Raw genomic sequence first — 16,153 nt, forward strand, 5'->3', positions numbered from 1 at the left:
GAACAGAAATTTTAGAGCTAAGAATAGAACACCATTTGTAATTAGGCTTTCAGATATATGGAGAAAGACTAAATATCTGCTGTTTAGAGATATGCGATGCTTAGCACAGTGTAGAAAGTCAGTGACTTTCATCAAGGGCTGCTGTGGAAGAGTCAGGCAGCCTGACCATACTCTTTAGGCAACTGATCAGTGTGAGACTGAATGAACAACTTGAAAGGTATCGTGTGATGCATGGATGCATACACACAGTATATATGATGCATGCATGTGTTGTGTGTGTGACTATGTCTACACGTAAGGTGGAGTGTAGAGTACGTAGACTGCATGCCCCCGAGCATGGGTATAAATAGCATTGTAGATAGCGAGGCACTGCTTAGGTGAGTAAAAATATGCCAGAACCTTAGGGTATATACTAGAGGTGGGCAAACTGTTTGGCCCTAGGGCCACATCGGGTATGGAAATTGAATGGTGGGCAAAGAATGCTCACGAAATTGGGGGTTGGGGTGCAGGAGGGGGTGAGGACTCCAACTGGGGGTGTGGGCTCTGGGGTGGAGCCAGAAATGAGTTCAGGGTGAGGGAGAGGGCTCCGGGCTGGGGCAGGGGTTGGGGTGCAGAGGGGGTGCAGTTCCAGCTGGGGGTGTGGGCTCTGGGGTGGGGCTGGGGATGAGGGGTTGGGGGTGCAGGAGTGTGCTGGGACCGAGGGGTGTTGGGGCACGGGAGGTGGATCAGGGCTGGGGCAGGGTGTTGGGGCACGGGAGGAGGTCAGGCTCCAGTTGGTGCTTACCTCAAGCAGCTCCTGGAAGCAGCAGCATGTCCGTGTGTCTGTCTGGTCCCCCCCTCTCCCCCCCTGGCTCCTATGTGGAAGTGCGGCCAGGCAGCTCCCATTGGCTGCAGTTCCCGGCCATTGGGAGCTATGGAGATGGTGCTTGGGGTGGGGGCAGTGTGTGGAGCCCTCCTCGCTGCCCCATGTGTAGGATTCGGAGGACATGCCAGTGCTTCCTGGAGTGCGTGGAGCCACAGCATGTGTGGGGTGGGGCAAGCCCCCAACCCCGCTCCTGGCTTGAGCATTGGAATGGGGCAAGCCCTGGACCCTGCTCCCCGACAGGAGCTTGAGGGCTGGATTAAAACGTCTGAAGGGCCAGATGCAGCCCCTGGGCCATAGTTTGCCCACCCCTGGTATATACTTTACATGGCTCTCTACACACCCAAGCAGTGCCTCCCATGCCTATGCTGCTACTTTCAGCAGTGTTGGGTCCCACTGCCTCCCTGCTGCTGGGGCCTTTCCATGCCACGCTGAAAGGCTCCAGTGGTGGGGCAAGGCTCTGGTAGGAGGAGGCAGCAGGGAAAGGCTGCAGCAGGGAAAGGCTCCAACAGCTCCTCACCGCTGAAGCCTTTTTCCACCGTAGGAATTTTACCCGCTGTCGCCCAACCCCTGCCAGAGCCTTGTACTACTTTGTGTAGATAACATATTGCATTGTGTGGGGAGTTTGTTTTTTCACTGTGGCATGTAGCTTACATATAGGGCACATGCTGTCGCAAGTGGAGACAAGGCCTGTGTGCCTGTAAAAAATCACACACACAACCCATTGCTGTCAAATCCACCTCTTTCCCTACTCACAGAAATCCATCTGCAGTTCTAACAGGAAATAACTTAGTTTTCAGCTTTCCTGCTGTCTTCCTCCCAAGTACCAGCCCCATTTAGAAATGGCATATATTGGCCAGCCAGCGAGGGCTGAAGGAGGTTCCTTTTCAGCACTTTTATTCATCCACCCTTCTATTTTAATCTCTTCTTCCCTCACTGTTTTTTACCTTAATCTATTGCTTGCCCCCAAATCCTTTCCTTAGCCTCTGTTTCTCTCCTTCAACTCTTATCCGTTCTGTCTTTCCCCACCATTCACTATACCACCCTGCCCGCCCATTCAGTGCTGATTCCTTCCTTTGCTTTTTCCTATTCCCATGAAGTCCTGTATTCACTCTTCTTTCCATCCACATTTTCCCTCTCTCTCCTCCCCATACGCATCCTCCCATTTACTCACACTTGCCATGCTTTACATTCAGGTTCACTATCTCCATTCATTTTTCTCTATTTTCTATTTCTTTTCTCTCTGTCTGGTGCAGGGGTGGGCAAACTTTTTGGCCCGAGGGCCACATGACATTTGCAAAACTATATGGAGGGCCGGGTAGGGAAAGCTGTGCCCCCCCAAACAGCCTGGACCCTGCCCCCTGACTGCCCCCCTCCCACTTCCTGCCCCCTGACTGCCCCCCTCAGAATCCCCGACCCATCCAACCCCCGCCGCTCCTTGACCCTTGACCACCCCCCCTGGACTCCTCCCTAACTGGCCCCCTGGAACCCCACCCCCTATCCAACCCCCACTTCTCCCTGTCCCCTGACTGCCCCAACCCCTATGCACAGCCCTGACAGGCCCCCCGGGACTCCCATGCCCTATCCAGCCCCCGTTTCCTGATCGCACGCCCTTCCCCCCCGAATCTCCGTCCCATCCAACTGTCCCCTGCTCCCCGTCTGCCCCCAGGGACTCCCCGCCCCCTTACCATGCTGGAGCCAGCCACGCTGCCTGCGCTGCCTGGCAGGAGCGGCGGGTCAGGCCGCTGGCCGTGCAGCGCACTGAGACTGGGGGGGGCTAGCCTCCCTAGCCTGGAGCTCAGGGGCCGGGCAGGACGGTCCTGTGGTCCGGATGTGGCCCGCGGGCCGTAGTTTGCCCACCTCTGGTCTAGTGCATGCCTGCACACACATACCCATATATTTTTCATCTGTGCGCACATCATGCTAGTTGAACCCTGTTGCTGCCCCTACAGAGGCGCCCTAACAGAGGCAGGCAGAATGCATGCTACAAGAGGAATTATCCTGCCCCAACAGCCCAGGGAGGGGACCATCGTGGTCCCAGGTCTGGTTCCCAAACATTTTCATCTTGCAAATCACTTCCTATGCTAGAGAAACTCTCCTGCACATTTCCCCTCCGACTTGAAACACTAGGAAATGTGGTAAGCACCAAGCATGCATTGGCAGGGAGGTGGACTGGATGATCGAATGAGCCTTTTTACCTCTGACTGCTGTGATTCTATGAACTGCCCGATACTATATCATCCTTGTTGCAACTATAGTGGTTGGTTACACAGAAAAGTAATACTGGGACAATATCAAGGAGATGAGAGGAAATCAACTTGCTGTAACGGAATGGTTGCAGCTGTTTGGCTCGGTTCCCTCCCTTTTGCATTATAAACCAGTTGAATACAGTATTTTCCAGTCTTAACACTGGCAGTTAAAGTAGTTTTCTTGAGTGTTTGCTAAAGTAGATAATAGAATCCTTGTTAAATATAGTTTGTCATCCATTTTGTGGAGGTCACATTCTGTCCCAGACAACCGTGATTTTTATATTTTCATTTTCAGGAATGTTTTAAGGGAAGCTGGGCCACTCACAAGTTACTACACAAGAAAGCAAGTAAGTAAGCTCCTTATCCAGTCTTGAATTTTATATCAAGATCAACTATTCATGCTATTGCAAGTGTTTTTTTTTTTCTTCAGTCTAGTTTCAAAATGCAAAATAAGGGCTATATGCTGGCCTAAGTTATACAGTGTACTCTGCATATTCACTAATGTACATGCATGCGTAAGCATGGCTGTGGATTTTTCTGAGGTACCTGGCAGCGTGCACTGCTCATCTGAGATTCAGCTTCGGCTCTAAACTGTTACTATAGATCTAGGTAAAAGTAAAGACTTGTGACATATAAATCTCTTGTATTCATGCCACACCTGTGTGTGACTGAAATATTGCTGAGAGCTAAACTGTGAACAGAGAAAGGAGAACAAGTTATGGCATTGAGACATTGCCAGACTTTTTGTATTTTTAATGCCTGAGGCCAAAAAAAAAAAAAAAAAGAAAGTTTGAATGGTTATGCTAAAATGGAAATGTCCCAGACAGCCAATCAGAGTACAGCTGTGCTGGACATTTAGTGCTTATGTATGTAGAAAAGCTCTGTAACATCTTTCTACACTAGCGCTACCAGTGGTGGCAGCTGTGGTGAAACCAGGTTTTAGAGTTTTTAGTGGGTGGCACAGTAGTAGAAATATATGCACTTGGCCTACGCTACAGGTTCCCCTATCGGTAGCGTTGGCGCAGAAAAAGGCTGGCAAATTTTCCCTTGGATGAACTCATTTGTATGTTCCACAACTGTAGAGTTGTTGTGTGTATACAGTTCCTTGAACTCTGATTGTGGGTGTCTAATTTACATGCCTGTGTGGTTACCTCTTGATAACAATACTTCATATATTCAAATCACTCTACTTTGGTTGTTATGATCCATTTGCTCTGACTGGATACGTTACTCATAACAGTCTGACATTTGGGTGGGCGGGCAATTATGCGGGGGCTGGGAGGGCAGCCTTAGAAGTGTGTGGGGAAGAAAAATACACAACAACAAAGAAATGGATGAAAGGGGAATCGGCATTAAAAATAAGTGAGAGGGATTGAAGCCAAACTCTTGACTTCCTTCTCCCCATCCCCACCTTACCTATCTTAAGATCAGTAAGACTCTTGTTCCTAGAATAAATTGTCATATGTGTTTTTATTGTTTGGGAGCAGCACAGAAGAACACTAATGAATTTTTCTAATTTAGACTCTCCCCAGGCAACTCTTGCCACTGTAGCATTCAGTATTGGATCACTTTGCACCATTGCAATGGCAGTATAGACAAGAAATGCAAATATTTTAGATGCAGTGGTGCAATTAATCCTCCCAGTGCAATCCCACAGTGCTCCTGCCCACTTGTCAGTGACAGTTTTGACAGCTCAGTGTAAAGCTACTCACTTCACAACAGCGTAAAGGCCTGAGAGCACCTGAGCAGTTCTTCACTGGTCCTGACTCTTCCAGTTCCCCTTCCCCTGGTGCCACTAACTCCTGAGTTCTAACGGATAATTCAAGATAATTCTAAATAGTACTTTATTAAAGCTTTTCAGAAAATGCAAACCTGAAAACTTTTTTTTTTTTTTAAATTGTCCCATGCGGGATTCACCTAAAGAACAAAAATCTTTGTTTATCAGCCATCATTCGGGTAGATGCTCAACATTAGACACGCAGACTCTGATGAACTTACATCATTGGGATTGCCATGGCAGTCTGTTCTCGTACTCCTGAGATCTCAAAATGGGAAAGCAGAAACAAGTAATCATGTCGCTAGGTAAAGATGATGCAGCAAGGCTACTCCCTTACCCATGAGTTAATCCTCTTATCTCTCTATGGTATTCTTGTACTCCAGTCATCTCCTCCAGCTCTCTTGGAAAACTGATAAAGAACTGTGTTGCATTAGCTTGGGGTTACGCATGACGGAGGGAACTTACTGCACTACTTGGAGGGAAGGGCATGGAGGGAAGGATGGCCTCTCTCTAGTCTCTTCTCTTTCTGTAAGAAGGAAACTTTTAATTCGGCTACAAAACAAAACAAGAATCCCATAACCCAGTGTTTCTGAAACTGAGGTCGGCAGACCTCTGGGGGTCTGCGAGGGTACTCCGGGGGGTCTGAGAGTCATGTCTGGGGCTGCTGGCCCTGCTGATCAACTCTTCCCTCTCCATCCCAGGGCCTCCTGCACTCTGCAAAACAGCCATTCAGCAGCATGCAGGAGGTGCTGGGAGGGAGAGAGAGGAGCAGGGACTGGGCATGCTTGGAGGAGGGGGCGGAAAGAGGCGGGGAAGAGGAGGGGTGGGAGTGGGGCAGAGGCATAGCCACGGGTAGGCCATGGCCAACCCACTTAGCATCCAGGCCCACTCCCCAGCCCCAGCTGTGCTCTGGCCCAAGCGCTTGTCCTGCTCTGCTTGCCCAGCACTCCTGCCAGGGCTGGGTGGGTGGAGTGGGGCAAGCCCCCATGCCTCAACCCTGCTCTCAGACTGGAGCACTGGTGGGGCAGTTGGAGTGGGGCAAGCCCCCACGCTCCCACCCCGCTCCTCAGCAGGAGTGCCGAGCGGGTTGGGGCATGGGAGTGCCCATTTTTCTGGGGCCCCGGGTTGGCCCGGTAGCTAATCTGCCATAGGAGGAGGGTGAGTGAGCAGGCGGCTGGTGGCAGTAGAGGAGATATTCAAAAACTGTAGGCCTGCTGCCTGGGGGAACCAGGCCTGGCATGGGGTGGTATGACTCTTGGCTCCCTTCCAGGTCCTACACGCCTGAAAGCAGCATTTCCTCCCAGAGCTGGGTGCGTGCCTGGGGCCCCAGGGTGCCTCTGGCCAGAAGGTCCACCCATGGCCCCCAACAAGCCCGGCTGCAGGGGTGGGGGAAGGCTGCCCTCCCAGCTCCCCCATAATAGCCCGCCCACCTGAAGTTGGGGCCCACCCAAATATCCCATGGTGGCTATGCCACTGTAGTGGGGCCTTGGGGGAAGCGGTGGAGTGGGGGCGGGGTCTGGGGCTGAGTGGTGAGTTTGGGGATCAGTGAACATTTTTAAATAAAAATGGGGGTTCTCAGATTGCTAAAGTTTGAGAACCGCTGCCTTAACCGAAGGGGCAGAGATGTATTGTCTCCCAAGAGTTAATAAAAACAACACAGAACAGAGTATTGGGGAGTCTGAATGAAAATCACTTCCCCTCAGTAATTAGATTTTGCTTGCTTGGTGTCTCCAATATCATTGTCCTACAAATCCTTGCATTTTCCTTAGAGTAAAAACAAGGTAGACAAGACCTACACTTCTAATGTAAAAAAAAAAACTAGGGAAAACAAAGTTGAAAACAAACAAATACACTTTCAGACTTTTTTGTGAATATTGTAAAGAAGCAAAAAAAAAAAAAAAGTGCAAATCGAGATGTGTTTTGTCCTTTCAGGCCACCTTTCAATACTCTCCAGATTTTTGGAATAGGAAGTTAGTTTGTCCCAATATCCTGAAATTTAGGTTTTTTTTTATTTTGCAGAAGATGAAAAAACTAAACGTGAAGTTTCGTCTTGGACTGTGGAAGATGACATTAACACAGATCCCTGGGCTGGTTATCGATATACTGGTAAACTTAGGCCACATTATCCCCTAGTAAGTAGCTACGTTGTGTCTATTACAAGTGGCAGAAATAATATCTGATTATTTTTTTTCAGATGTTTTCAACAATGAAATCAGGAGGGAAAGTCCTTGGCAATTGAGTCATTCAGAGAAAATGGTTACATATGTGTATTATTACGTGTGTGTGTGTGTGTATGTATATATTTTTAAGACTACCTAGTATGATCCTTCCATTCATGATGTCTGGTATGGGACATTTTATGGTGAAAAATGGGAAGGATAATCATAAAGAATGCATGAGTTAAAATAATAGAGGTTGGAAATTAATCCCACTGCAGGAGAGTAAGGGGAGAAAGGAGAATAATTAAAAAATCCCCAAATAAACAAAACTTGGGTTTGTTGGAAATTTGTGAAACTATATTGGGATACATTTTCAAACTTTTGCACCTAAATCCCATTGAAAGTGATGGGTTTATGATATATCCGAGCTGTTTGCTTCTGCAACAGTATTGCTGCCAACACCACACTATTGTTCCCATGGCTACAAAGCATTAAAAAATTAAGCTCCTGATCTTGCAAAAACTTGCATACGTGTTTGACTTTATGCAGTGAGTAGTTTCTTCTCAGTCAGTAGGACTTTTCATGGTGTGTGAAGTTACGCTTGTGTGTAATGGATGGTCTACATGAGAAAGTTGCACTGGCATAATTTTAATGAGTTTAAAAACTGGTTTAGTGAAACCGGTACAAAACGTTGTGTAGACACTCATATTTTGATTTGAGTGTCTTATTTTGGTTTAGTTTAAGTTGGTAATGAATCAATTTACACGTAATCTGTTTAGGCCATTCTTAAACTGAAATAAGATGGTCTACACAGGATTTTGTGCTGGTTTTACTAAATCATTTTAAAACACACCTTTAGTTAAACTGATGCAAATTTGTGGGTAGACAAGGCCGAAGCATTTGCAGAATTGGAGCCTAAACTATTGAAAGGACAGAAGAAACAAGTACTCTAAAATACATTACAGATTATATCCAGGCATGGTGGCCTAGTGACACTTTATTTGTGCTTCTGTCTATCAAATTTACTTGTAGTGTAGCCCGCATCACCAAAGTATCCTCCTGATGTTTTTCTCAGTGTACTGCACGGGTAGGTAGAACAACCCAGTTGGGCCTGATCACATCCCAGATCCTGTGCATTTATTGGGATGGGGGAATGGGGAATATTGATTCTATCACTAGCCAGCACAACACAGCATTACCATAGTTAGATCCTTGCCTTCTTGGCCACTTGTTGCTGGAAGATTGAATGGTGTGAAACCCCAGTAAAGAGCGATAAGAAAAGGGATGTTTAAATGAAGAAAAAAAAGAAAAAAGTAAAATCTCACTAATTCGTACTAATAACTGGAGGATCCATCTGCAATTAGTGAATTTTGCAAGTTGGAGTAAGTGAACAAACATAGTGAAACAGCAGGGATAACACATCCCAAAATCGGCATGTGACGTGTGATTTTTATGAAGCTTCACATTAGACTACTAAAGATTCTGTAGTATAAAAGCAAAGCAAAGAGGATGTAGTATTAGGAGAGTTCGGAAAAGTGCTCTACTGCTAAATCTTTGCTGAAAAATAAGTGGAGAGAGAGAGAGGGGTGTGTGTGTGTGTGTGTAAACTATAGGTGTGGGGATTAGCAATGAGTATGATTTGCCAGCTTTAATTGTACTAAGTTTTATATATGGGTGTTTGCTTGTTTTTATGACTATAAGTGCTTTTACAATCTAACTAGCTTTGACTGTGATTCATTTAGATGCCAACGAGGCCTGTGCCAAGTTATATTCAGAGACCAGATTATGCTGATCACCCACTAGGTAATTTGAAACGCATCGCAATTTAAAATTTTTACTTTTGTTGATTTAGGCTGTACGTATTCTTAAAACTTTTTATAACAAAGTAACTGGAGAGAGGAATTTGTCTTTAATAGTCCTTTCGTGACAAAATCCTTTCAGCAATAAGGTTGCATATGTTTCATAGATACTCCAGAACTTCTAGTAAGTTGTCATCCACAGGTGCATTTTGAACTCTGTTCTCTCAGAATATAGCACTAGGTCTGTGCCTTACTGAATAACAAAGTACCTGTATGTAACCAGGGTTATTTCAAAAGTTGACTCCATGAAACTATTCCCAGTGACATCAGGGACCCTGCTGCAAATGTACTGTAAAATGGTCTATAGATATTTTTGCATGATTTGTTTTTGTTTTTTTAACAGCAGTCATTGGAGAAGACAGACAAACTAAGACACGTGGCATTTTAGTGCCAGGCTCTTACTTACGGAGAGAAAGAGTCTTCAGAACCTATTTGGTTCTTTAATTATTTTGATCCTCCTCCTTTTTTACGTTGGGAAATGCTAATAAGTTAATGTTAGACAATAAAAAAAAGTGTTACTCAGAATTCATTTTTAAACCTTAGTCAAACTTAAATTATTTGTTATTAAACTACATATTAAAATACAAAGTATTGATTTTGATAGTCATTTTTTATTTTTAACTGAAATTATAAAACTGATGTTGCACAAAGCCACAGTGGGAATAAGTTGAACACTTTTCCATCGGACAGGTACAGCAATTATTATAGTGATGTTACAATGTTAGCTACTATCACAAGCCTTTGTAATGCTCTCTGCTTCCTGTGGAAAATTATTCATTCAACCAGCTTGTAACCAGTTCTTCAGTCAAATGCAAATATATAGCCTTAACTCCACCCTTTGCAATATTACTGTATTTTACCAATAGACAGAAAGGTGTGTTTCCTTAAAACATCTGATGTTGGAGTTAAAATTGTATGTTTGAGTAAGACTTTGAGTAATTGGCTGTGGGCATTATGGGTGATCGTATGCTGGAAATGGATGAGAGTTTGGTGTGGAGGTGAGGACCTGGGGAGTTTGTGTGGGAAGGCATGTGAATTGAGGTTGGTCAGATGTTAATGTTAACCTTGACTGGTGAGTTTGTTGTCAGTGTGTTTGTTGAAAGGAGGTACATTTGTATTACCTTAAGCACGTTAAAAGAGATTTGTGCTCTCTGTGTATGCGCACGCGTGCACACGTAAAAATTGACCCTAAATATAATCTTTTTTTTTTTTTTCAGGTATGTCTGAATCAGAACAGGCACTTAAAGGAACTTCTCAAATAAAAATTCTCTCCTCTGAAGATATAGAAGGGATGCGGTTAGTGTGTAGGGTGAGTTTGTGTTACAGAATGTGTATACTCTCCATAAATCTAGAGAACTCGTGATTTTACTAGTTTGACCATTCACCTTAAGGGTGTGAACTTTGAAAGTGCAGTTATACTCTGAAAAGTGACTGACTAAAATTGGAATGCTTCTGCCTCTGTTTCTTTCCCAGCAACTCCAGATCAGATTTGCTTATTTTGCAAGTGAAAAGATTTTTCTACCTGTCACCACTGCAAAATCAACCTGAGATCTGAAAGTCAAGCTGGCTACTTTCTGGCTCTGATATATCCAGTAACAAAGATTTTGCAATGGGAACTTTATCAACAGAATTGTTGGCTATGTATAAGTGAGAACAGAATTCCATCCCTTCTCTTATAGTTGGTGGTGGTGGTGCTAACAGGACTAGCAGCCTCCAAAATAAGTCGATCTGTTGAATAAGAACTTTCCAGTTGTAATTAGTTTCTTGATAATAACCACACTTCTAGGTTTAATTAAGTGGTTCATTTCACTTGGCAGGATTCTATGTCCAATTAATTATAAACAGTGAGTGGGATGTTCCAAGGTGTCTGAGTGATTTAGAAGTACAAGTCCCATTGATATCCAAAAGTCCCAATTTTCCCTTTCATCCTAGCACAACTTCCCTAGCACTCTGGTTGTATCCACAGGAGATTGACTGACTGCTCCACCCTTGGGGGTTACTCAATGTTCTAGTGGCTCAGGCTGTGTGTGTTTTTGAATAAGTAGTTCCTGATGTCTCACTTGCAGCTTGCTAGAGAAGTGTTGGATGTTGCTGCCATGATGGTGAAACCAGGCATAACTACTGAAGAAATAGATCATGCCGTCCATCTAGTAAGGCTATTTTATCATACTTCTGGATTTGTACGTGCTCTCTTGACCCTTCTGTTTGATGGGACTATGTGGTGTGTGTTACTGCCAAAATGTCTGCTCTGATTTTCTGTATTTCCAAACTACCTTCAATTTCCATCTTAAAAAACCTCACACCCTCTCAGTTTAAAGCTACTAGATAATAGACATTACAACAATTACAAAGCAAGAATGTTACATTTAAAACCGCGTACCCCACCCCAAATGTAAAGGCTCCAAAGGTCCCCTGATGGGAATCACACTGAGGAGCTTAAGAGAACAGGGATGGAGCTGGCTGTTATGCAGAATCCACAAATATAGCTCATGTTGACCCACTAGCCTCCCATGCTCTGGAACCAGCTGCCATGTGCAATTCAGGCCAATTAAGGCCCAAATCCAGCCAAGTATTTGAAGTCTAGTAAGTGCTTTGCTGGATGAGGGCTTAAGTTGTTCTAAGTTACCTTGATTTTTGTGGTTTTCATAAAGTCCACTTAGGAATTTGTTTATATTGGGGCCAGGGTTACTGTGGAGTGTACAAAGGGTGCAGCAGTTCCCGCAGAACTTGTAATGTCAGGTGCAATTACCTGAGGTGGAGGAGCCTTATGTTAGCTACTTCACTATCTTCATTTAGGGCAGCTGGGCCAAGAGCAAGAGGGAACAACCTGATTTGAGCTGAGAGAAGTGGAGGATGCTGAGCACTCATGAAGATCCATGTTTAATATGGTTTAACAGGGACGAAACTAACTTACTCTTAAAATTTTCGATAGGAGCAGCCAGCATGTAAATTGTTAGTGGCCAAAAAAAATTGTGGCTAGCCTTGCATAGAACCAACTGATAGCAGTGAACAATGTTAATAACTGTTTTAGGAGCAGTTTTATTTTTCCAGAATTTGTACTTGTCTACACTACAAAATTAAGTCAACTTTATCTAATTCGACCTCAAGCCTCCCAAATTAATGAAGTAGATTGTGCATGGCCACACCGTGCTCATTGTCTTGATGGAGTGCGTCCTCACTAGCAGTGCCTGTATCAATGCACAAAGCAGTGCTTCATGGGTAGCTATTCCAAAGTGCAACTTGCCGCAGTGTGTTTTGGAAAGTTTATGCAATGCCTCATGGGACCAAAACATTGTCACAGGGGAGAGTGGAAACATTGTGTTGGCATCCCATGATGCACTGTGCTCCCTCCCTCATATCAACGGCAAACAACATCGTGGTTTTCGTGCCTTAAAACCGCTGCATGTACACCCTAACCCCAGAAGCATGGAGCCTGCTCAGTTGTGCACTCTTCCTGTGAGCATCTCAAACACCTTGCACCTTCTCCTGCAGTATTTCCAGAGCTGAAGTAGGGTCTGCCGCGTGGAACACAGCGCTGTTCTGCAAGCAGTTACTGCTGCAGTCGTAGAGCAGCTGCACTCTGTCGGGTGCCATTTCTGGTCCCATGAAACAAGCATTGACTGGTGGGACCGCATCATTTTGCAGGTATGGGATGACAAGGAATGGCTGTAGAACTTTTGAATGCGGAAGGCCACCTTCCAGGAACTTTGTGCGGAGCTTTCCCCTCTTGAAGTTCAGCAACACAAAAATGAGAGCTGCTCAGACAAGAGTGGAGAAGCGAGCGGCGATCACTGTTTGGAAGCTTGCAACGCCAGACAGTTACCGATCAGTGGGGAATCAATTTGGAGTAGGTAAATCAACTGTGGGAACTGTTGTGCTCCAAGTGTGTAGGGTCATTAAGCAACTTCTGCTACGAAGGGTAGTGAGTCTGGGAAATGTGCAAGACAAAGTGGATGGTTTTGCCGCGATGGGGTTCCCTAATTGCGGCGGGGTGAAAGATAGCACACGTATCCTGTCTGCATCTTGGCACTAGACCACCTTGCCAAAGAGTACATAAATTGAAAGGGATACTTTTCAATGATGTTGCAAGCGCTGGTGGATCACAGGGTGCGATTCATCTACATCAACATAGGATGGTCGGGAAAGGTTCATGACATGCTCATCTTTAGGAACTCGGGTCTGTTCAAAAAGCTGCAATCCGGGACTTTTTTTCCAGACTACAGAATGAACATTGACGACGTTGAGATGCCTGTCGTTCTCCTGGGAGACCCAGCCTACCCCTTGCTCCCATGGCTCATGAAGCCATACACTGGCTGTCTGGACAGCAGTAAGGAACGGTTCCACTATAGGCTCAGCAAGTGCAGAATGGTGGTTGAATGTGCCTTTGGTCACTTGAAAAGGCGCTGGCGAAGTCTACTAACAAGGTTGGACCTTAGTGAGGAGAACATCCCCATGGTTATAGCTGCCTGCTGTGAGCTCCGTAATATCTGTGCTGGGGGGGGGGGGGAGGGAGAAACTTTTCTGCAGGGGTGGGCAGTTGAGACGGATCGCGTGGCAGCCATTTTTGAGCAGCCAGACACCAGGGCAATAAGAAGAGCACAGCAAGGGGCGCTGCATCCACAAAGCCGTTTCAATAGTGGGTCACAGTAATGTGAACTGCTTCTCTGCATTGTGCTTTCTCAAACCTTCACCTGGCTTGTATCATTGTTCCTGTAAAGCCACCCCCCCAGCCCATTGCTTCTACTCAATAAAGAAAATTTATTTCTTGAATCCATGTACTTTCTTTAACAAGCATAGGTAAAGAGGGAGAACAGAGGGGAAAAAAGTAACCTTGGGGGAAAAGGGATTGTAAAGTTGGAAAGCTGTGTGACATAACACCTCATTCCAGACCATCAAAGGTCTGTGAATGGGCTCCTTCTGTTCCTTGTACCCTTCCCCCGAGTTAAGTGAGAGGGGACTTTTCACCCACGCCTCATGGAACGCTTTGGGGAGGGTGATTCTGCGCCAGGTGATGCTGGCTGGGTGTCCATCAGGGTCTGCAGAGGTACTACCCTCCTGCTTCTGTTTCTGCAGTTCAATCAAATGCCTCAACATGTCTGCTTGGTCCCTCATAATCCAAAGCATCTCATCCTGCGCCACACGCTCTCACTCCTTGGAAGCTTTCCTGCTCTCCATGTCCATATCTAACTTCTCGGACAATGAAATCCTCCACCCTCTCAGATCTGTGTCAGCTGTCCTGGAGGCGTTCATTATCTTGGTGAACATGTCCTCCTGCGTTCTCTTTCTCCTCCTTCTAATCAGCAACAGGCTGCTTTCAGGTGTCGATGACACGCCAAAGGACACATTTCCAGCTGTCAGTCATGGGGAAAAAATAAAGGAGCCATTGTACATGAATAAAATGTTTCCATAGCAAGGCCGTTTCCATTAAAGAAAACCAAAAACCCTTATCACACTAGGTGCAAACCATAACATAATCAGAATCCGTAACCATTCACTGTGCCATTTTGCTGCTCCAGCCTTGGTGAATAATGAAGTTGATGGCAAGCTCATCTCAGGAGCAGAGGTAACTAGTCAAACAATGGCCCTTTCCCATAGCACCATGGGAAGCTGTTTACGAATGGGGTCTACCCAGAAACCTTCCGCAAAGGATTGCGGAGTACCTCCATGAAAGTTTCCTAGAAATATCCATGGAGGATTCCCAGGCTATCCCAGTCCACATAAACAGTCTTTTCTGGGGGCTACCCTCTGCGTAGCTGGATCAGCCTCTTGTAAGCAGAGAACCACAGCTCCTCGCTTTTTCCTCACAGTAGACATGCAGTACCACCGAATGTGTGCGCCCGCTGAATGTAACTGGGCTTTGGTTGTAACTGTAGACTCACCAGAGGTGCCTTCCCTTGCATCACTCGGCCACCATGATGTCCTGTGACCCACAGGGCTCCAGGATTAAAAATATTTCCTGGCTCTCGGGGAGAATAGATCCACTGCTCACCTGTCTCCAATTCTCCTCCTCCTCTTCCTCATCCACCATATCATCCTCCTTGTTGTCCCTAGACTCAAACACCTGTGCGGTGTCCATGTTGCTTGTGGGGGTGCTAGTAGGGTCACCCCCGAGAATCGCATGCAGCTCGTTGCTGAACCAGCATGTGTGGGGTTTGCCTCCCTTGTCTTCTGGTACACTTGGTGAAGTTCTTTTATTTTCACACGGCACTGCTATGTAGCCCTCGTGTAGCCCTTCTCCCCCATTCCACGAGTGATCTTTGCATAGATGTCACTGTTTCTTCTTCTGGGTCGGAGCTCTGCCTGCACAGACTCTTCTCCCCACACAGCGATGAGATCCATCACCTCGTGTGTAGACCAGGCTGGGGTGCGTTTCGGGCGTGTAGTCTCCATGATCAGCTGTGCTCAAGCTGGCATACTCCCAATGCTGATCAAACAGGAAATGGGAAATCAAAAATTCCCAGGGCTTTAGCAGGGGAGGGGCTGTTTCCCGTATACCTGGCTGCAGCAGAGTTGAGAGTGATCTCCAGAGGGGTCACAGATGAGCATTGTGGGACATCACCTGGAGGCCAATTAAGTCGAATTACACAATGCTGCATCCGCACTACCTTGCAGTCGACCCATGAAAATCGAATTTAGTGCTATGTCTCTTGCAGAGGTGAATGTTGACATTCGAGTTGACATTCGAGGTGACTTAGGTTGGTGTAAAGGACCCGGTAGCGTAGACACATACATTAACAGATCGACTTAAGGCGGCTTCCTTCGCCTAACTTCTTAGTGTAGAGCAGGCTTTTGTGAGTGTGTCTGTATAGAACGTTTAAACTGTTGCAGAAAGACAAAAGAAGTTAGATAATTAAAAAAAAAAGTTTTAAAGGCATGGTGCCAACTTAAATTTTGCTCAGCCTTTACATTTTGTAAAAATGAAATTTTAAAAAGCTGTAGACTAGCCAAAATGTTTTCCTTGTTTAAAAAAGAACCCACTCCAAAATAGCTTTTAAATAAACAAATATTCCCATGAGGTATTTAACAACCCAAACATTGCAGCATTGATGACTGGAAGTGAAAAGGTCTATAAACAAAAGAAAATAAATGAAACTTGTTTCACACTGTCAATATTGAGAGGAAATGCAAAAAGTAAAAATAGACTAAACAGAGAGAGCATGTCAGGAGTCTAAACAAATTGGGGGGGGGAAAAAGCATTTGAGGAAATATTTTCAAGCATTGTTGCTAATACAGAGAGAATTTAAAAT

At 45.5% G+C, this 16,153-nt stretch overlaps 1 protein-coding gene across 1 annotated transcript in view; it reads left to right on the forward strand.

Annotated features, from left to right (window-relative positions):
• METAP1 (methionyl aminopeptidase 1) overlaps positions 1 to 16,153 on the forward strand; it is a 41,248-nt gene that overhangs the window by 14,549 nt on the left and 10,546 nt on the right. Inside the window, exons 2-6 of the mRNA XM_048846672.2 lie at positions 3,407 to 3,458; positions 6,908 to 7,020; positions 8,790 to 8,850; positions 10,124 to 10,215; positions 10,973 to 11,056. Of these exons, the coding sequence (XP_048702629.1) occupies positions 3,407 to 3,458; positions 6,908 to 7,020; positions 8,790 to 8,850; positions 10,124 to 10,215; positions 10,973 to 11,056 (402 nt within the window). The remainder of the gene's footprint in view (positions 1 to 3,406; positions 3,459 to 6,907; positions 7,021 to 8,789; positions 8,851 to 10,123; positions 10,216 to 10,972; positions 11,057 to 16,153) is intronic.

Source organism: Caretta caretta, chromosome 4 (genome assembly GCF_965140235.1).
Source record: "Caretta caretta isolate rCarCar2 chromosome 4, rCarCar1.hap1, whole genome shotgun sequence".
Lineage (NCBI taxonomy): Eukaryota > Metazoa > Chordata > Testudines > Cheloniidae > Caretta > Caretta caretta.